Source organism: Diuraphis noxia, unplaced genomic scaffold (genome assembly GCF_037042655.1).
Source record: "Diuraphis noxia isolate RWA-SAM2 unplaced genomic scaffold, SU_Dnox_SAM2 contig0003, whole genome shotgun sequence".
NCBI lineage: Eukaryota > Metazoa > Arthropoda > Insecta > Hemiptera > Aphididae > Diuraphis > Diuraphis noxia.
In genome coordinates, this window is record NW_028301713.1 from 21169549 (window position 1) to 21193542 (window position 23994).

The 23994-nt window shown below is 27.5% G+C and overlaps 2 protein-coding genes across 2 annotated transcripts in view; one reads left to right on the forward strand and one right to left on the reverse strand.

Moving 5' to 3' along the window:
• The first annotated feature begins 1596 nt into the window (after positions 1-1596).
• Positions 1597-23994, forward strand: part of Duox (dual oxidase) — a 49047-nt gene continuing 26649 nt past the window's right edge. The window contains exon 1 of the mRNA XM_015511326.2: positions 1597-2058. Coding sequence (XP_015366812.1) covers positions 1956-2058 — 103 coding nt within the window. The 5' untranslated portion in view covers positions 1597-1955. The remainder of the gene's footprint in view (positions 2059-23994) is intronic.
• On the reverse strand, positions 8410-9237 carry LOC149057028 (uncharacterized). Its single transcript, XM_089224622.1, has one exon. It carries the CDS (start codon positions 9235-9237, stop codon positions 8410-8412), a length of 828 nt encoding a protein of 275 aa, XP_089080748.1.

The following is a 23994-nucleotide window of genomic DNA, read 5'->3' on the forward strand; positions in this document are numbered from 1 at the left end:
TCAAAATAGGTGAAAAATAAAATCAGTTAACTCTCGATCTCTCTCGCCCTTAAAAAAAACTAATTTAAGTGTTCATCTACTTACTTTACTAGTTAAAAAATATATTATATCGTTAACCCTTAAAAAAATAAACAACTAAAATATAGAAGAATATTTCAATATTTGTTTGCAATGTTAATAAAAGGTTGTTTTTCTACATCAGTATTTGATTTTTTACCTATTCAACCAGGTTGAGAAATTTTGTTATCTGCCAGAGTATTTATTCCATCGTTATTTAATTTTCTATGTTATTATTTGTAATAGGTATATACTTACTATATACCTAGGTGCAGTTTGTGTTATAATAAATACCTACATTTATTATGAAAAAATAAAAAAAATACATTTTTTTTGTTAGGTTACTCTACTGAATACTGATCAAAAATTAGATAAGTCATTTTTTGTTTTTTTTTTTTTTGTTTTATAATGTGTTATAGTTACATTATATAATATATACACATTTGTTTATTATATTCTGATTAATTCTGAAAATAATTGTAAATATATTCATTTAATTGCACATATTAATAGGCGAGGCATTGCGGCCTATAACCTTGGGAGTATTAAATAATTTTGTTATTACAATTTATTACAATCCATATCCTATTACAAAATTTATAGAAGTAATACCTACACCAAAGTTTCACCATTTGCGTTATCAAGAATTATAATTCGTGATAATAATTGCACACTTTTGGGCTTACGGCTCTTAGAAGTTAATTTATTCAATAGGTATTATTTAAAATGATGATGATAAAATCATATTTAATGAATCAAAGGCGCTGAAATGAGTATTTGAGGAACACTAGTCAAATAAGTACCTACATTGAGTATTTAGTGGAGATGAGTTCTCGGTGGTCCATTATTATCAGAATATAGTGTTGTGGCGTTCTTCCGGTGATACACTGATATGGAATAATATTATTGTAATATATTGCGGCAGGTCATGTCACGCCAGAGAAAGAGTGAGTGAGAGAGAGAGAGAGAGTGAGAGAGAGGAAGAGAAAAGAATATTTTTAAGTAATTAGTAGTGGAGACTGTTATTGCATATGCGTGACACTGTTCAGACACTCAGACGCACCGAGTTCATCACGTCAAGTATTATTATAATCGTTTCGACTATGGTTTATCGATATTGTACAGTAATGTACCTGACGTATAAATCGTATAATAATACATTTCCGTTCATACCGAATATGATACGATAATATTATTAATGCGATACAATAATATTGTCACGTTTACGCGTCCATCATTCACAGTCAGCGATTAATAAAATATGGTATTATAATAGTTGATATATATTATTATAAACAGCGGAATAATAAAGGCACAACGTTTTCGTACGTTTCACAGGTCGGCTGATGGGCGACCTTGTTTCGGCCAAACAACCACCGTCACAATATAATTATTATATTATAATACATTGTACACTTTCACTGTCGTCGCCGAAGACTGCTTAAACCGGGCGGCACGCACAGTCGAGACTTTCTCCCAGGTCGCGCGCTCACAGACTGCAACACCGCAGACCCGCGACGTTACCTCCGGGTCCACCGCGCATACCACGGTACCGAACTCAGTTCGTCAACACGGTTCGTTCGCGACGCACGCCCGTCGACGTCCGACGGTGATATTTTTACCCGGTAACGTGTTTGTAAATTAAATATAATTTTTTTTTCAACACCAAATTTGAACATTTTTTCTCCCATGATCAATAATAATAACTACACGACACACGCGGAAACGGTTATAAATTATTTAGTGGATCTTGTAGGACTTAACGTAATGCCGTAGCTATCGAACGCAAGACTACCCGTGTAACACCGTGGGTTAGATAGTGCACGACATAAATATTATTAAGGGTTCATTAACTGTAAAATAGTTCTGCAAGTATCGAAAATACAACGGCGACGAAGATGACGGCGAACAACGTCGCCAAATACTTAAAGGCTCCGGCGCCGGTGCTGTTTCTACTTACGCTGTGTTTCCTCACATTTTCGACGACCAAGTCATCTGCACGTAAGTCATTTTATTATTATTATTATTATTATTAAGTACGATGAGTCCATCCATGATCTAAATGATGATTTTTGTCGACAAACCATATGATTTTTCTCTCTGTTTCTCATCATCACAGTCATCCAAAAGTCACACATACATTCTCTCTCTAAATATACAAATTTCAATTTGATATTTTTTACCCATGCCAAAAGTCTGAAAGTTGTATTATTGTACCTATAAGAAATTGCAGCAAATATTATGTTCAATTATGTTTAATAGGCGTTAGTTGCTGTACCTACCTGGCATTTTCAAAATTCATTTTTGAACATTGTTGGTACATAATATATTTATTGTATTACGTTTAAGTAAAAGTATATAGAAAAATAAGTTTTAATTATTCTGATTAAGAATTATGATGAAATAATAAGCAAAAAAATTATTTTTCTTTGTGTGTATTACGTGGAATCGTCGAGTTTCTTGGTTTTCCCGAACACAATTTATTTGGTGATGTGTTTGTCAGCACTGTCCTTACAAATTAATTTTTGGATATTTGTAATTACTAATTAGGATAGTCCTCTCGGTCGTTATACGCTCACCGTATTTTAAACATAAATTCAGACATGAACTTTTTCGATGATTACCTACATAGTTTTTTTTTGCCAGTATAATTCATATTTTCATACATCCGAGAAAGAGTATAGTTGTTACGAGTTATAATGGCTTTCTAGCGCACAATTCATAAATTATATTTTACTCGCTGTAGAAATGTATAGCATTAGTAAACTATTAAAATTAAAAAAATATATATAATTATCATTATTACCCATTTTTAGTTTATGGGGTTTACTGCTATCATTACATAACTTTTCGTCTAAAAATCCACGAGCGAAAGCCATGCATCAGGCATCTGCAGTTATACTCTTACATTTTTTTCGAGCTGCACGTAATTGACTAGGTACTATAATGAAAATAAAGATATTAATTTATAAATAAAATTATAATACCAACTTATTTACATGTAAATAAATATGCATATTATTATAATATATTATCGTAATTAGAAATCCGATTTGTTGGCTATATAAATATGTATAATAATAAATACTTATTGTTCTTATTATTTAAAATAATAAATACTTTATAACATAGTATTTATAACTTATTGAAGCGTATTACTACTTAAAATTGAATAAAATATGAGAATTGAATAATATATTATAATATAACAATATAATAAAATATTGAATCCCAATAATATATTTTTATTTTATTAATATAAACGGGCGAGGCCATTGTAAAGAGATTATATTTTAATAATATTCAATTTTTATCGTTGTTTAATTATATACAATAACTATTGTCAGTATATTGCCAGTGACGCTGATATCGTTAACTGTTGGGTGTTACAATCTAATGTAATCCGCCCGGATGCTATGTATAACATCACTCGCACTTAAAAATTATAATTTATTATATAGGTACGTAGTACGTATAATGTTAAATGGTTACAACGATAATTATTTTCATATAGGTACCTACTTCCTAAAGTATTTCAGTATTTGTAATTCGTAATAATATTACATTAATTTGCATGACTGCATATAACATCTTCAGTGACTCTAAGTAACGCTAAACGAAAGGGATATATAATTATATACTTATATAACAAACATTTAGGAAATTAAAGTTTATACTTAGAATAAATAAATAAACGCTAAAGAGATAACGTCTCTGATTAGTACTGTTATAATGTATAATGTATATAAACAATACCTAAATAGTACCTATTATAACTACCTTCTATAACAAAAATATTTTTATTTGTTTATTTAAGACCTATTGGCTATTACAGTAGATAGGTATTATACTCTAATATTATGTGTATGTATGAATGAAGAATAAAATGGAGTACAGTTACAAAATGTCCTTTGCAGATTATTCAGGAAATTGTTGGAAGTGTATATTATATTGGTAGATACTAGATAGTGCTGTAAACCTATAAAGGCTGTTTCTCTGTATTCTTATTCTAGATTTCTAGATATAACATCAGTTGTGTTTCTACTTAAAAAACTACAAATTTAAAAATTTTCGTATTAGATAATTAAAAAAACTTTTTCGTTATCCTCGGATGAAAGTTTATATAAAATATAGGTTAGCTATGATTGAAATTCTGGAACATAGTTTTGCTCATTTTTGTAAACATTACATTTTTAATTTTCATTATTAGGAAATAGGTATTCGAAAATAGTGATTCATATTTTTGTCCTACTTTAAGTGCCATAAATTCGACTTATTTCAAGGTTAGTAATAATTACTATTAATCCATCAATGTTATAGGAACGCTGACTAAGTTAAGCTAATGCAGTAATGCCTATACATATTATATACGTCGCTCACATCATATAGCACATATATTAGTTGTTAATAAAATATATTTCATTATGAAATCAATTATTCTAGTATTCTACTGTGATTAGTTTATACACTTATATAGTATAATATTTCACTCTCACAAATTTATTTTGAAAATTCCGAGGAAAATTCTTATACTACGGCTATAAATCTTATTTTTAAATAAAATAATAACATATAATTATGTACACCTTGATAACTTATATAGATATTTTCTATTAAATAAAAAAATATGCACTTCAAAAACTTTTCCAATTTCATAATCATGTAATAACATATTTTTTGATTATGAATGGATGAGCTTATTGATTAACAATGATAAGGCTTTTTTTTGTATACACGATAAATAGAAGAAAAAACGTCAAACTTGACCTTTAAAAGAGGTTTCTGATAAAAAATTGGATCGGCACTTTTGAGTGATTCAAATTAAAAATTCTCAGTATCTTTAAAAAGTAATCTGGAAAAATAAAAAATTAAGCTAAGTTGTGATTTTTATACTAAACAGTTTTCGACAAAATCAATTTTATGTTTTAGCTTAACTTAAAACCGAACAAATGTAGGCAATAGGTATAGATACTTGCAATTTTCACTAAATATGTATATATAATATATAACTATTTCTTAAATTTGGCCAAAAAAATTTGAAAATTTAAACATTTTTACTGTAGCATGTAGGCATTTAAAAATATTAAAGATACATAAGCACAATTTTTTTCAATCATTCCTTAATTATTAAACTCTAACTTACATTATTATATTTTAAACACACGGTAAATTTTCGAAAAAAAAATTAATTTAATGTTATTTGTTATTATAGTTTTGTACTGTACTCTATTTTTAATAATAAAAAAAATCATAATTATTATAAAACATACTGGCTAGTATATATTTTGTCTTTGCTTAGAATCTTTTTTAGTATGCAATGATGATTTATCATTGAATTCAAATTTAATACATCTATTGCAGTGACCTACTCAATGACGAGTTACACTCGACCCTACTGTACAGCAGAGCGGTTACCTACTTTCCCCCTTTTTTATTTATTGTATAATAAGTATGAATTGTAGTTTGAAAAAATTAAACAAAATACCTGTATGAATTTTAAAATTAATTTAAAATTGATTTATTATTTTAATTCATTTATCTCAACTCTAATATTAACGGTAAAAATGATCGACTTTTAGATTTTATAATATACTATGTATTTTATGGAAGGTATACTAATACTGTTGATTATTGGAAGTTTTACCGGAAATCTAAGGTTTCCACCGACTTTATAACTGTTGGTAAATATCCAAATTTCGGATATTTATACCGATTGATTTTGTTAAAACTTAAGATACCTAAATAGTTTGGTTCGCGATTTATTTTTTAATTAGGACTTTTATACAATTAACATTAATATAAGTTTAACACTTTAAGAGGACGCTACACCCGCTTATGTTGTCTCCATCTTGCAAGTGCGTAAGATAGTAAATTACCTCTTATAAAAATTAAAGGTATCATTAATATCGAGGGCACCTCGTAGGCTTTTTATTATATTTTTATTTTAAAGTGAGTTATGAGTATTTTAAGATATACAAACAATTTACAATTTTAAAATACACATAACTCACTTTAAAATTAAAATATAATAAAAAGCCTATACGAGATACCCTGAATAATAATGTTACTTTTAATTTTTGTAAGAGGTTAATTTACTCTAAATTTTAAACTAAAGGAGCTAAACGTGATCTGCTGAGCATAAAATTTGCTACGTTACGCGTTTGTAAGACGAAGACAACATATGCGGGTGTAGCGTCCTCTTAAAATAAATAAATTGATATAATAATAAATAAATAATATAATAAATTTAACCGAAATAAATTGATAAAAATATCTAAATATGGACATTTACCGACAGTTTCAGTTGACAAAACCTAGATTTCGCTGGTACTCAATCTTTTAACGTAACATATACAGAGTGTCCCGTGAGGATTTACCCATTGCAATATCTACCGAAATAATGGTGATATCAAAATTCTGATTTTGTAATAAGACTCACAGGGATAAGAACTACAGTTATTTCATACTTTAAATGATTTTAATGTTTTGGTAAAAAAGTTAAAAAATATATTTTTTTATTTAATTATTTCCATAAAAATTAAAGATAGCCATTTTGTAGAGTTTATTTTTCTGAGGATATTGATGTTTAAAATTTTATTTTCATTAATTTCCTAATTTTTAATATTTTTTTTAGTTTCGATAAAAATTGCGAATTATTAATTAACACTGTAATGTTAGGTATCAAACATGTGACCCGCTGAGCCGCGCGCGCCGGCCGAATATACCTTCAGTGTAGTCATACATACATTATAATCATATTTTATTTCTTCAAAACTAGAAAAAATATTAAAAATCAGGAAATTAATGAAAATAAAATTTTGAAATGTCAATATTTTCAGAAAAATAAACTCTACAAAATGGCTATCTTTAATATTTTTGGAAATAATTAAATAAAAAAATATATTTTTTACATTTTTTACAAAAACATTAAAATAAATTTAAAAATGAAATAATTGTAGTTCTTATCCCAGTAAATCATACTATAAAACCAGAATTTTGATATCTCCATTATTTCGTGAGATATCACAATGGGTAAATCCTCGCGGGACACCCTGTATATATTATACCTTCGAATGTTTTACTATAATTAAATTTTTTTAAATTGATTCAATTAAGTTTTAAAAAACACTTGGGGAATATTTGTCTTCTCTATAAATTTTGAGTAAGTATATACCAGTAGGTAGTTATAATTAAGTATTAATAGTCATTATTTTAAGGATAAATTATTATTATATTGAATAATTGTCAATAAACCATGTATAGAAATAGAAATAGGTTCGTTGTATAAATTTTTTTTAAAATTAAATTCAATTGAATACATTTTGTAATTGTATCAACATTTTAACTTCAAACGCTTATAAGATTTTTTATTTTTATTCTTATTGTAAAATTGTAAATATTTTTCAAATACTGTAAGAATAATGACTTATGATAAATAAAGTATTATTTATTAAATAATATATAAATATAATAATGTAAATTAAAAAACATTTTATGATGTTAACATATTTTGAATATTCGATATTTTTTAGTTTTTTTTAAATTCCCAATAATAGGTACTATAATTTAAATTTAATATATTGTGAATAAATATATTTTAATTTTTAAATGAATAATTTTTACAATTTTATTAACTTGTTCGTATCTTTATCATGCGAACTTTTCAACATCTTGAAGGTATTTAAAAAAATTACTATAATGATTGTTAACATATTTAACGAGCGTTAAAGTCGCCAGCTATGTTATATATTACCTAGGTATATTCAGTAATTAGTATGTAGGTACATACGCACATAATATGGTGATAGTATGTCTTTGTTATAAATCGATAATTGTTTTATATTTCAATTATTAATTTACTTTATAAAACTTGACAATGTATTGTTTCTATTTTATTTTATAAACTATAAAAACATATATTAAGTTGTTATAACTATATAATATGAAACTTTAAGATGAATTTATTAAATAAAGCAATTATCATTTAAACTGTATAATATCATGTTCTACAATTAATTTTATTCTTGCGTTGGTTAATTGATTTAGTCATATATCGTATAAGTCGATTAATAACACGGCATGTTCAGAAGGGTCAACAATGTTATATAATTGAATAGGTAGATTATTAAGCTGTTAATGTCTTATAAAATGTCTATGTTAATAAAAATTATAAATTGTAAATTTTAATGTTAATGTAATAATATATTTTTTTTTTCAAAGTTTATTAAGGCTTCAACAACACAGGTTTTTAGCCTACTTTAGTTAAAATTTATACAAGAAAAAGAAAGGAAAATATATATATGTATACATTAAATTTTGGAATACATTTTACTACATTATTATAGTTACTATTTACAATGGGTATTTAGTGTTTATATTATGGAAAAATGTACTGATTGCAGCTGTGTTTTCATCTTTGAAGGCTTGATAGAGTGATGCTGGATTTTGGAGTATCTTGCGTGCTTCAGTGAATTTGGGGCAGATGATTACGATATGTTCAATTGATAGAGTTACGTTGCAAGTATCGCATATGGGTGCTGGTTCTTTTTTGATGAGATGTACATGGGTTAAGAAAGAGTGGCCTATTTTGGCTCGAGTAATTGTTACTTCGTCTTTTCTTTTTGTGCCGGGAGGATAGTTTAATTTCTTGACGAGTATTTTGGTATTTCTCAGTTTGTTGGTAAGGGGAATATTTTCCCAAAAAAGTTGCCATTCTTCCATTATTTTCCGATGGATTGTGCTGAGGATTTCAAATGAGGACGTAGAGTTGATTTTAATGGACTGTGGAGATGTAATGGCTTCATAGGCTGATGTGTCTGCTTTTTCGTTTCCGGGAATCCCGATGTGTGAGGGGACCCACATGAAACATGTGGGGATGTTTATTTCTGATATTAATTTCTGTATGTGTTGAATAAGTTCATTTTTAGGGTAGGGGTTAGAGATTGCAGTAAGGGCACTCAGAGAGTCACTGATAATTATGTGACAGTTTGTCGGGTTTGAAGTTGAGATGATTAATAGTGCTTGGTAAATAGCATGAGTTTCAGCTGTGAATATACTAAACGACGACGGTAGTTTAAAAAGATGGTTCTCCCAATCTGTGATTACAGAAAAACCCACCCCATTTTGACTTTTGGATGCATCTGTGTATATTTGTGTATAGTCCGGATATTGTTGGGACATTATTTCTGCAAAATGGTTGAATATGATTCGACTATCTGTATAATGTTTACAGTATTCGGCCAATTGGGTGATGATTTTTGGCGACCAGAGCCACGGAGGGAGAGGAGGCTGAATTTTGTTGAGAGATTGTGCTTGGAAATCTAAGTTATTACTGATTATTTTGAAGTTTTCGAATACTGTGGTTCGAGAGGGCAGTATATTGGTAGGTAGAGGGCTGTGGAAGATGTTTTCGGTGATGTGGTCAGTTAGATTTTTAATTTTAGTCACATATTTTTGTATATGGTCTATATTGTAGAGGGGGTTCTCCTGCGTAAAAGAGTATGCTGTAATAATATTTATTACGCCTAACTTGGGTGTGTATACATTGGAATGCAAATATTTTTGCCTAATAAGTTTTATTTTTATAGTTAAGCGAATTTGTAATATTTTGATTGGGTATTACTTATAATAATTATTCTGAAAACATTTAGCCACGTAGGTTTATCAATATTAATAAAAAAAACAAGTTGTTGCGAAATTAATGAATGATACTCGAGCAAGGTCTTTCATTTGAATGAAATATTATTTCTTACGCAGTTATGCCGGTCTTAAATCATTGAGCATCTAATTTTTGATATGCTGTCTTGATCGTGTTATGATGCAACGGGTTCTGTTATTTAATAGGTATTATACCTGTACTTTAAAACCGTTAATAAACGTTAATAATTTGATTAAATGCATATTATTATATGTATTAATAGAAATAATATAATTTTAATATTGACCCAGTATTTTCGAAATTGTTTGTTAAGTTAGATATTATCGTAGTTAATAAAAATAATAAGTATAATATGATTTAAATTTAACAATCTACACATATTATATTATACAAATAAAAATTTGTATGTTAATTATTAATATGTATAACATGTTAAGTGGTGGCTTTGATCAACTTAGCTCTATACTTTTTATAGTGATACAGAAACGTATACCCAATGGCCAATGTAAAATATTTTAATACAAAGTCGGAAATACAATGGAAATTAGATCTCAGCAAGAAACTTTGTTTTTTTGAACTTCAATTACTTTAATCATTTCCAATTATTTGGAGTCTACATAATATTATTAATTATTCAATAATTGTGGATTATATAGGAATAATATAGGAATAATATAAAGATTCAATGAAAATATTATCAATATATATTTTATACAATTAATATCCATTTTTTTGTTAATTTATAAGTTGTCAATATAAATACCAATGATATCAATTCATTTTTTATATTTAAAACATTGTCAATCCAGTAAAACAAATATTTTGATATTAAGTTGATCATTGAATAAAACTACTTTTAAATAATTTAAAAAATCTTAACTTCTAAAATGTAAGCTAAAAAACAAAAATACTTTTGAAATCATATCATGAAAAGGAAAAAGCGAGTTAAAAATTTCAATTGACTTTGACTTAGATATACATTAATATAAGTTTTAACAGATAGGTATTAATATTTTATGGAATAATATATTTTAATGATTTTTATTTTATTATGTGTAATATTATGTGATCTGTTATTCACAAAAATTAGTTCAAACTATTGACAATTATTATTAATAATTAATTGATAGTAAGTTAGAACTATTAATTATTATTACTTTAATTATTAAAAGCATTAAAACCTACTTTACAGCAGTGTTATTAAGTGTAAACTTCCCCTCATAAAAACGCAATGTAAATATATAATAATTTGCTTATATAGCTAGTTATTTTATGGATGAGTAGATATGTCATATCATATAATATGATGTACGTGTAGAAGTGTAAAATGTAATTACTACCGTGGTTAGGTTACCCACTGTCCAACTACAAATATTTAATCATTTTTACGCATTCTAAGTCGTTTGCATATTAGAGAGAGTAATGCACACCGCGAGGATAAGCAGTAATTAAAATAATTACATAGGTGCACTTATAGGTAATAAATCGTTATTAATCGGCTCACACAAAATACAAATGTTATAATACTATGATAGGTATGTTATTATAGTAACACTGGAGGAAAATATATAATAATATTAAGTCATATATGTATATAATATAGGATTTTATGTGTGTATGTTTATTGTATATACCGTAATAAGTGTTTAGAAAGTAATAATTCTTGTATCTCAATTTGATTAAGAAAAAAAAATAAAAATCCAAGTGCAGTGGCGTTGTTGGTCCATGCAAACACGACTGATATATTATAATATTATACTTACATACATATAATTTAATAACATATTTTATCCATAGCTCTATAATAAAATAAATATAGTAGGAACACTACTAGTACATTGTATGTATAGCGGATAGTGTCAGAACTTAGCTTTCAAACCGAAATCATTTGCAGTTTTGCGCAATACATTAATTTTTGTAATACATTGTTACATTATGCATATATAGGTATCTGTATTATGTATAACTTAACTCAATAAAACTATAAAAGTATATTCGCGACACCTTTTGACCCGCAGTTTAAAGTCTGGATGCCGGGAGGTCGTCAACGATTCGTGCACCGTTTGCGGGTATACGCATAATATTATTACATTACATATTATAATATAGCCCGACCAAGTCTTCCTAGGTCCCGTTTAATTTATTAAAAAAATGAATAATTTACGCAGATTTTATATTATTTTCATTATTGTCGAAACAACCGCATTCCAATTCCACTGTATATTACAAATCATATTTTATCTACCTCCTGTAACATCTTCGTTGTCCATTACGAATTATGTAGGACACAATTACAGACCGCTGCTGCTGTAGCCTTGCTATTTGTAATTAACTTGTAAATCGATATACCGATTCGTTCTTACCGTATAAAGGTGTGAAGAGATTCTTAAATCGTGCGTTAAGGTTCGTGGTATAAGTTAGATTAAAATTAATCTAAATATTTTTAAAATTAAATTGTGTATAATAACTTTACTAATAAGTGATTAATAACTAATTATTACCTAGTATTTTGTATTTATACACAAAATATTAAAAATTGATATGCTTAATTATTGCAAAGTGTACCTACTTATCTATATGAACATACAATATATTATGAAAACAATGAATAAATAATAGGTTTTATAAAAGCATATACGCAAAATAAATTTTCTTACAAAAATATTAATGAACTAAGCTTTATATTGATAAAGTATAGGTGATACATATTGTCTATTGACAAAAAATGTCAACTCAATCACTTTTTTTCTAAAAAAGGCAAAAAACTGTGTATACAATTGTATTATTGTATGTTTGTTTATGCACTTAATAACGACTAAAACATGCAAAATTAAATTTTGTATTTTGATGGTATATTGTCGTCTCAAGTTAAAATTTTGTCTCACTTATCTTAAATTCAGATCAATTTTCACAGATACGTTAAAACTTTAGGTTTACAGCCATCGTTACCTATTAGGGGGCATATGGCCGTTTTTGACAAAAAACGTGTCCTTCCCTTCTTTTCGGCCGATTAACTTTTCTACCAAATTTAAAATAGGTCGATTTCCTTTTCACTAAAACAAAATTTAGAAAATTATTTAAAATATATGAATATTCTTTTTTGTGTTAATACATTACAATATGTCAATATGTATAATATAAAATGAAAAAATAAACCTATAGGCATATAATTGTTGTAAATTAATGGCAAATATTAGTAATAATAATTAATATACTTTATGTTATATTTATAGAAAATCATTAAAATTATAAGTAACATAAAAATGTTATGAAATGAAATATGTAAAATTATTTAAAATTTAAAACACCTATATATTAAATTATTAGCATTGTTTTTATATTAATAATTGTATTAATATTATACTTATTAATTATTGACAAAATTGTATGTCATTATTATATTATTTTGAATTTATAATATAAATTTTTGTTTTGGTTGAAAAGGGAATCGACCTATTTTTTTTTTTTTTTTTTTGTAAGGCGAATTCGTGGCAACATAGGCCATTTTCAAAATACGAAATATATGAATACCTAACCTATACGGTTCACTACAGTTCTACACAACTCATAGGCGCAATTTGAGTTTTAAATTAGGGGGTCTATTATAATTTACATGTATGTACTGTGTGTATGCTCCCAGAGATATATAAAGGGGAAAAGGGACAATCCCTCCCTCTTCACCAAAAAATTTAAAAAATGCTATATTTTATGATTATCTATATATTATTATAATATACATAGTTGTGTTACAACTTACAACTAATCAATTATCAAAAATTATGATATAGTATTACGTGCATGCATTTTTTAGTGAACTTCGTTTAATGCAGGTGTACGAGTGAATTGTATAATATATTAATATATACTTAATATATTATTATTATATGTGTTTAACAATATGTCGATGTCGATCATTGAACCTCGATATTCGTCCGCAGCCGAATCCGCAGCCATTAAGATAGAAAACCACGTCATGTTGTGCAATGGTTATACTTAGTTATATTATCAAAGTGTATAATATAGATGTAGGTACTATGTTAAATGTAAAAATATACGAGTGTACATCCATAACTTGCGTACAATTATCTGAATGTCATAAACACGTTGCACCTACCTTTTTAATAGCTGCAGACTGGCTACCCTACTAGTATTTTATCATAGCTAAAGAATTAAGAGACAGCATATACACACATCTTACGTTTTTTGCATTTTTTTAAATTGTATTTAACTTATATGTAACATTATCAACTGCAGTGACATGTGCGAACATTGATTTTTTAATCTCCTGTAAAGTTGCAAAAACTGTGATATAGGTGCAGTTTTTGACCGCGATGGTTTTATAGTCAATTATGTGTGTTAAAAATAATAATATGTAGGGAACAAATGTGTATATAAACCTAGTACCTACCATTATTTAAATGTTCTATAATATATTAATTTCTTTTTTTCGCTCACACACGCGTTACAACTTATACAACTGTAGTCTATTGGTCATTACTCATTAGTAAATACTTTTTGTGTATACACACACGGCGGTCCATTAAATCCTTAACCTTTTGGGCTGAACCACATGCCTCGCAGGCTAACTGTTGAAACAATTATACTACTTATACTCATAATACATTATATAGAATATTCTATTATTATATACATAATATACACACGCGTATTGTGTTAACACTGCCGTTGTGGCGGTCTCACTATACCTACATTGTATTATAACTGGGCATTACGGTTTTTTCATTCAGCTCTTGTATAATGGGCCCGAGATTTGTTTTTTAACGATCTCCACTATCAATTCAGATCACCGTAATTATTGACCTCTGTTATACTTGAGACTCCATTGTTCGCAACAACCGGTATGTAGGTATATTATGGATAGAAATAATATCAGATATGCTAGAATAACGATCCATTTTTTACCCTATTTAAAAGTACGTATATATTATAATATACATACACCGGTCAGCTGTTATTTTTAACAGTGTACATAATTATTATTAATTGTCTGTAATAATTATTCTGCGATAAAATTCTGCAGTATTATCCTATCTAAATTAAACTATAAATATAATATAATATATATTAATCCAAATAAAAATCATTATAACACATATTTATTGAGTTTATCGCTGTATTAATTATTATCTATATAATATTATATATCAACAATATATAGATAGAAACATGTTACAATATTTGTGTGTTAATTTTTTATGACTTACGAGTTATGACTTTCATTTCACAGCTTAAAGAAACCGACTATTCTTATGGCCAATCCATTAAGCACAATTAAAATAAACCTCTTGAAAACAACTGTAAAGCGATAATCTAACTTATTATAACGTATTATATAGGTAGGCAGATAGCTAAATAATATTATACTATACCTAGCTACTGACTGTTATAATAATATATTAATACATACACACACGGTATGTAAACAAATAATTAAACGTTGCAGTATTTTTAAAGAAGCAAAGTGTGTAAAATGCAAATAATCTAATGAAATCAGAAAATTATTATAATATTAGCCTTATATTTTTATTAATTTATATACATATAATATAAGGTAGCAAGGTAGCTATAATAATTAATATATTATACCAATCCAATAAAACTAATGCAAAACAACTTCCCGTATAGTAAATGTCATGTCTATAGGTATACATATTATCTGTTGAGCTAAGTAGGTGAATTGTTAATGCAATTATGTTACTATTAGAAGGCAGAAATGAATAAGATATTTTTTAAAATTATTATTAGCAGTATTATAAAGAATGTATAAAATGTGTAATTGGTTAACTTCAATTCACAGTAATTTTGAAACTTACTGTCTATGCACTATATACGACATTTATTTGCAACGAATTCCATTCAATTTCTAAATTATGCATTTATATTAATTGGAAAAAAAAAATCGTGTCGATGTACATAATATCAAACACTTCAATAATATATTATTAGAGTGATATTGTATTGTATTAATAAATGCCTTATAAGGTTGTATAGGTATATAATAGTGATTCGATAGTCCCAGTGTACAGGCGCTCTGCTATAGCTATATGTGGCAAATATATAAAATTACATTAAACCATTAAAGTAATCATACTTTTGTCTCGAGGAAGATTTATGTTTTTTCAATACATCTAATTACTCTTAAAATAAATGAAAACGTTTCATTTTATTATACTATACTCCGGTAGGCCAGTAAGTACGTTCAATGCATTTTTTAGAAGTATACAATATAATCAACCCGAGAGTATAGCAGTATAATAATATATTATAATTTATACTGTATATTATCCGACAGGCAGTACGAAATTAATCCACATTGAAAATTTGAAACCCAATATTAATTCACGGCCCTTCTGGCGCTATTCGGAAATTATACACATTTGTTTCCGCACTGCACAACATTACGAGTACAAATAGCAATAAAATAAGTAAACTAATAACTACCTATAAGTAAACTTCCCACTTTCTGAATTCTGTCCTTGGTCACACAAAGATCACAATATTGTATGCTGTTTGCAAATAATAGTTTCGGAAATAACATATCACCAATATTTGTAATTTATTATTATTTACAAAAATAATTGGTTGTTTTCAATCTAATAGAGCATGCGAAGACAACCTGCAATATTTAACATTATACAGTACTCCAAATCGCAGAATATTAAGTTTAGTTGCTTAAAACTATCAAGATCTGAGTTTAAGGCATTTATACCGTGTTATAAAGTCACTGTTTAAAAATAGTGAAAGAGATAGTTTGGAGCATACGACTAATACTGAAGAATTTTAAGGTTTTGACTTAGCGATTTTAAGTACTCTTTCTCTCATGTACGCAACTTTTAATACTGCAGTATGAACATGAAAAAATATAATAGTTTGTTCCTTCGAGCTATTTTTACGTGGCACTAATCTTTTTTCGGTTATCATCTACAATGGCATTGATTTACGACTAGTGATGGCGAACCTATCTGCACCCGCATGTCAAATAAAATTCTTGGTTGGATTTGTTTGTCATACACGCTTTGTTATTCTTTTTTTTATAAAAGTTATACCTAGTAATAAATTCCTGTTTAAATAATTAATTTAAAAGGAAAAAAATCTATCATTCTATCATTAGTCATAAAATTATATAAAATTTAAATATATTGAATATAGACATTATCTTCAACAGAACATTACATTTTTAGACAGATACATTATTATTTTATAATTTTTAGTTTGCTCTAAAAGTGTAAAATGTATAGCTTCTTTTGTACAAAGTTTGAACTATGTACTAATTTATTAAATTTTTAACTTTTTTTTCAAATTTTGATTTATTGGATCTTTTTTTGGTTATTTTTTGTTTTTAAATTATTATTATTATTATTTTTTTTTTTTGATGATATTAAGTATTAACAACAATTTTTGACAGTTAAAACTTAGTACACAGATTTTACGAATATTTTTCATTTTTGACATGAATATTTTACCTATCTCTAATCTATCATATCACATTATATGCATGCATAATAAATCAATCATATTTTTAATTAAGAATATTTTACACTTGAGACATCTTTATATTTTTGAATTATTAATTATGTATACTTACAGAGCATTTCCCGCTGAATTTTTTTTAGATTGTGATATATTAAAAGAATCATAAGGTTTTTACTTTTTTTAAATGCATTAACTTAACAGCCCTAAATTTATAACTAATTAAGGATCCTCGCCATGAAAATAGTATTTTTAAAAAAATTTAAAAAATTTGTTTATGTTTATTGGCCAACGATCAATCTTCGGTTGATAAGTAGTTGAATTAACACACGATGGTTGAATTTTTTTTATATATTTTTGATTGAACATTTTGACGTTCAATAAAAAACCAAAAAGAAAATAATATGGAAATGTATAAACAAACACGCTGATAACGCTTATAATTTATTAAAAATATAGTCATATTTAAAGATTATCATAGATTTATCCAATATGGGGACCATTTTTATATTTTAAACTCTGGTTTTTGGCTAACCGGTAACGTTGTAGCGATCGTTGTGTAGTCGTGATCGAAACTATATAGCTTCAATATAATTAATGATAAATCAATGACCAAATTGAAAAAAAAATTACACGATCCGGGCATGTGTCAGATATTCTAAAGCATTCGATTTTTATGGTGGCGGGGGGTCGTGAGTTCGTGACTCCACCAGATCAGCCACTAGAACTGTCAATCATAATATTCGCCATTAGATATCAACTGGTAAATCGTGACTGTGAGTGACAATAATTCAGATGATGTTTGCAAAAAAAAAAATTGCTTCGTTCGATGATCAACCGATATAAACGGTATAGATATCTTTAAGTATAACATGCTTTAATATTGCAAAATTCTCGTTTGACTGCTTTATAATACCAATCGTTGATAACAAAGTGATATCAAGGTATGCATAATATTATTATCCTATGTATTTCGCGGAAGCAAATAATTTAATTTGGATTGCGCGCGTGTAGGTATACCTACTATAGTAGACCTATATAAATATAATACCTACCTATCCAATAGTCTATATTATATACAATAAAAGTATAACGATATCAACGTAAAATAATATATCAAGTACCAATATGGTCTAGAAATATTATATCATTAAAAATATCTCTTGGATGACGGAGCTTAAAAATATGGTTTTAAGAAATAAGATGAAAAAAAATAAAGGTAGGTACGACAACGACATCGATGTGTATAATACAATATAATATATTATATCGTAGTTCGGCGAGTTCGTCTGTCGCGATTTATGGATCACAGCGTATTAGTATATATTTTATTATATGTAGCCATATAAGTAAAGGTATTGATTGATCAATATAAACTATATTTTATTTAGTTTATATTTATTATTGTGTTATTATATACACATTATTTGCACGACTCGTAAAAAAACTGGTTATCCGGTACGATTAATATTGAATAATGTTCGGTATAATAATGAATTTTTTTAAAACATTATTTCATTACTGATATTTACAACATATCAACTATCAAGGTGGATATAATTATTGCTTTTCTGAAATGAGATCAACCGGGTCTGAGGTCAATAGTTTTATAAAGTCGGGTTGTTAAACACGTTTAAATGGACAAATGGCAATTTTTCTTATAATATTTATAATTGATCTGCTTTGATTTCGCAGTGCTAAACTATTACACAGGGATATACAGCCGTATAAAATAAAATAGTACTATTAATTATAATTACTAATATCTATAGGCATTCATGTTGTATAGTAAAATATTGTTATAATATTGTGTAAATTCTTTGATCATAAAAAAAAAATGTTTATTCATTATTTATGTATTATTATAGCATTTTACTATTGCGTTTTGCGTTTTCGACGTTTCTCACATCCACTATAATAATATTAATAATGATAATATTATTAATAATAATAATAATATAATTATTTTGATTATCATAATAACATCGTGTTTCAAAACACATATTTTAATGATCTATTCGTTACAATTGTACGAGTCTAGTCACCTGTAAATAATAATATCAATATCTATATAATATATGTAGCAACTTTTTCAAGTGACCGCCACGTCACGTTGTCCGTCCCATGTGCTTATTGTACCTACACAATCCATATACTGACGTAATCGGCCAACACCCAAATTATAGGTACCCAATGTAACACAAGTAGGTAGTTCGGCGGGGGCGTCATTTTAGATTTTCAGTAGTTGGTGCACAAATGTTTGCAGGCAATTTTAAAATCATTACAAATCATTAATAGATATAAGTATATGTATACTATATAGTATATTTATACGTTATACCCAATATAAGTGTATGGAGTATAGTTGATAAGATAATAAGATATAAAATGTAAAAATTAGGAATATAGACTTTATTTTTATTTATTTTTTGGAATATTATTGATTTTTTAAATATCATGTTAGCATGATTTAACGATTTAGTTCATGTCCAGTGGTTGTAATTCGTATAAACGACAATATTGAACATCTTATCATGTAATTTTATGTAAAAATGATGATTTTTTTATTATTATTTTATTTATTATTTATAATATAATATATTAGGTATTGTAATATATTTTCTCTTGATAGTTTATCAATTTTTGACTACAGCAGTAAAATGTATTTATAGACAGTAACAAAGATGCAAAAATAATAAAAAGTACTTTGAAATTGCATTATAAAAATAACAATTGTATTTAGTTGTAGGTATCAAAAGATTACATATTTTAATTTTAATGCAATTTAGCTTTAAAATCAAAAAGAAATAAGAATGTTGGACTACTTCGAATGTAAGTAAAACACTTTTACGTGGCTCGTTTATTTCTAATATAATAATATGACACTGCATGCATTCATTTCTCGCAGACGAATCACAAGTGCAGGACACCTAATAGTATAGACTATTGTGATTTCGATAATGAGGCACATACTCTGTAAAATTAAATCCAATGACTTGGGAGAAGAGATTAAACTATATAACATAATATATATATACTATTATATATATCGATCGAATCTGATTGGCAATAGACAACAATAAACTCTCGTCAACACTTCTCACTTCTCAGTCTACATACTCGCCGAACTAGAGTTTGACATTTTGTAGGTAACAATATAACATTCACCGCTTATAATATCAACATTTTCACTGCCTTCTTTATTTACTTTATTAAAACAATGTTATTAATTATAATTAATAAATATTTGGCAATTATCAATAAAGAACATCGATAGAGCTTCGTGTATAAATCATATACTATATGTATACAATATAAAGTTACACGTTTTTTTGTAAAACTTAAATAATGTATAGCCGTATAGGTACACACTTTAAGTTTCGATACTTCCTATTCCTAGTGAAACTTTAGGGAAGGACACAGAGATACATATTATTGGTATTATTTGAAGAGGAACTACGATAATTTCATACCTCCCAACACTAGAAAACAGGGAGCGAGTTAAACCTAGAGTTATATTATATTGCTTAAAGACTTTTTTATTTATTAAAATATCATCAAGATAATTATGAAAGACTGAGAAGAGAAATTTTACAATCGTATTGTATAATATTATATCCAAACGTCATGAAATTTGGCTGTACTCAATAAAAAAAACTCGCAATTTGACACAAATTTGAGTTTTGGCACACAATTTGTATGCAGCCAGCATAAGATACGATGTCTTAACTCTAAACATAATATTATTATTAATTATTATATATACGTGATATCGTTGAAGACCAAGAAGGTTTTCGGGGGCGTCGATAATCGTATACCTATGTTTATTATTTTAATATTACAGTCTTGCACAAACATTGGTCACATAATATTATGTAAAAGCTATAATAACTATATTGTTATTATACCCTCCGGTAAATGCGAGGGTTTGGCGACTCGTGCCAACCGCCTAAATATATGTATTTAATATTTTTAAAATCTTATTATTGTATTTTTTTTTTTTAAAGAAAATTATCGCGAACACGTTTAACCATATACCTACCCATATGGAGATAGTTAACTGGTACCTATATGCATGTGTTATGTTCCTACATAATATGTAATCACAAACGACTAATATGTTTTTATTTGCCATAAAATAAATATGAAACGCTGCCGGGTGGAAGTATATGAACGTGCAGGATACTGCAGTAAAATTGTATATAGTTAGACGGTTAGACCGAGTAACTATACCTACGCTTTTCTCTTTGCAAATAGTATAATATTGTCCTTAATCCTTATACAGTCACTGTAGATTTTCCTATGAAAATATAATATATACATATTCGTTCCTCTATATAATACGTTATAATGAAAAATATACTCGTAATTATATTGTTTGAATGACCTTAATAAATGAAATAATATAATGTAACCATATAAAAAAATAAATAGTTCCTTAAGAGTTCGCTATACTACCGCCGCCGCACCGGAGGATAGTAATATAGTGGTATAATCGATAAAACCCGATATTTTATTTCATTAGTATTATTTAATAGTTTTTTTTATTTATTTTTACACCTAATTAAAAATAAAATTACCATGTGCTAAGTGTGTAGTCGGCTATAGATGCTTCAATAAATGTATAAATATATACTCATAAATGATTTTTCTTTTTACAAATGAATATAAACATACCTGAATAAATAATTTACGCAGTAACAATAATAAATATGTTGCACAATAAGCAGTCATGTATTCGCATTAACAGAAAATATGTCGAATAGGGGGAGGTTAAAAATCACAATCGATATTTTACAAGTGATAATACTTATTATGCAAGTAAAAAATACTTTATCATGACTTTATGTATGGATGAGGGTGTGAAATGTATTAGTACATTAATGATAATTAATTGTTCACACTTCTGTTTGAAAAATTCTTACCCGACTAATATTATTATAAATTATTAGTTACTTTGCTAAAATCAGAGTAGGACCTGCGCATTTATGAACCTTAATGGTGCTGCCCCCGACTAATATTATTATAAATTATTAGTTACTTTGCTAAAATCAGAGTAGGACCTGCGCATTTATGAACCTTAATGGTGCTGCCACTGCAGTTGTCGCCGTTGTCAATGTCGTGATTTTATCGTCGTTTGTTTTGAAACACAATACAATCGTGTTCGCACTATTAAACGTGTGTGTATATTTAAATACGTGTAGTATAATATTACTCATGTCATAATCATAAATAACGTTTTACTGCGTTTTGCGTCTAACAACGATTTCTGACTCGAGTAGATATAGTCGCAGGTATCTTTTAGTCTACACTGCCACATGCGTAGGTGTTATAATCTTTTCACCGCACGTCCGGTTGAGATCACTGTAATAATAACTACTATTAATGTCTCCATATTAAATTTAATTAGCAAAAAATATTTATTTTACAAATTAAAAATATACGTTATGCATAATATAATATCTTCTCTGTAATAAGAAAACGGTGCTGAGGAGACCTCTCTTCGAATTCCGATGCAGTAAATGAAATTACCTATTAAAACTTGAATTAATACCTATGTAACATCATTCTTTCTATCAAAAAAATATTTCTGGTGTCATAATCTGATCCTCATAATTAATATTAAACAAAAAATTGTAAGTTATTTTTGATTAATGTTATGTATTTGTCTAGCGAAATATGAAAATTCACATGTTTACTGGTGATTGTTGTGAAATAGGTAATGCACATGTGTTCATAATTTAAAATTTTCAAATATTTAGTATCTCCCGTATTTGAAGATTTATGACAATAACTATTTATTCGCAACAGCCAGTAACCTTATTACTTGGGTAGTTATCATTAATGTCTGGTAAGACTGTAAATCTGACCTAGTATCTTTAATATTGTTGTCAAATTGTTTTTTTTCTTTTACAATTTGAGAGAGCAGTTTAGAGTGCTATTTGGCCGCACATGACGAGTGGCTTAAAATTGGTTGCAACAATTCGATATATATATATATATTATATATATATATATAATATATATGCCATATGGAGAGAGAAAGAGAGCTTTTGATTTTTATCCATCTTGTCATACTATAATAGTACAGATTGTGAAATGGAATGCAAGTAGATATTATAATATTATGTCCCGCAGAACATATATTAAAATGAATCACCCTGCCTCGAGGTGGCGCAATTGTACATGCCTATTATACACTACAGGACATACGTATTGCGCATATTACATTTATAGGTAATATAATAAATATACATACATATATATATATTATGTACATGTATACGTGGATACATCGTACATTTATATATGGGATCGAGAAGTCGCATACCTGCCGTAGTGAGCCCTTGAGGCTTACTGCTTACACGTACGTACACGCACACACACATAATATTTTACGCAGTAATATGATTTAATGTTTAACAATTCTGTAGCGTCAGCGTATGATTTACGAGGCCGCAATACGTCATGGAAAAAAAACGTAACATTTAATAAATCCGTATTAACATGTAAAAAGCACTTTAATGTTAGTCGGTGGTACTCGGATTCATGACTGGACCAAAAAGGACGTCGTCACGTCGACATCAGATCTGATGTAGAGTGTGCAATTATTGTTTTATTTTTGTAAATCGCAACCTGCATGCATTCGCCACCATCACAAAACCATATTATTTCCAAATACGTAGCTCTTAAATTATTAAAATAATTTACCTAATCAAGGATATAATAGGAATGTAGGATTTATGTTATATTATCAAAAATAAAATGAAATAAGATACGTCACACCA

Excerpts from the sequence above, each read along its gene's own strand:
- LOC149057028 (XM_089224622.1), bottom strand. The coding sequence starts at position 9,237 with ATGTCCCAACAATATCCGGACTATACACAAATATACACAGATGCATCC.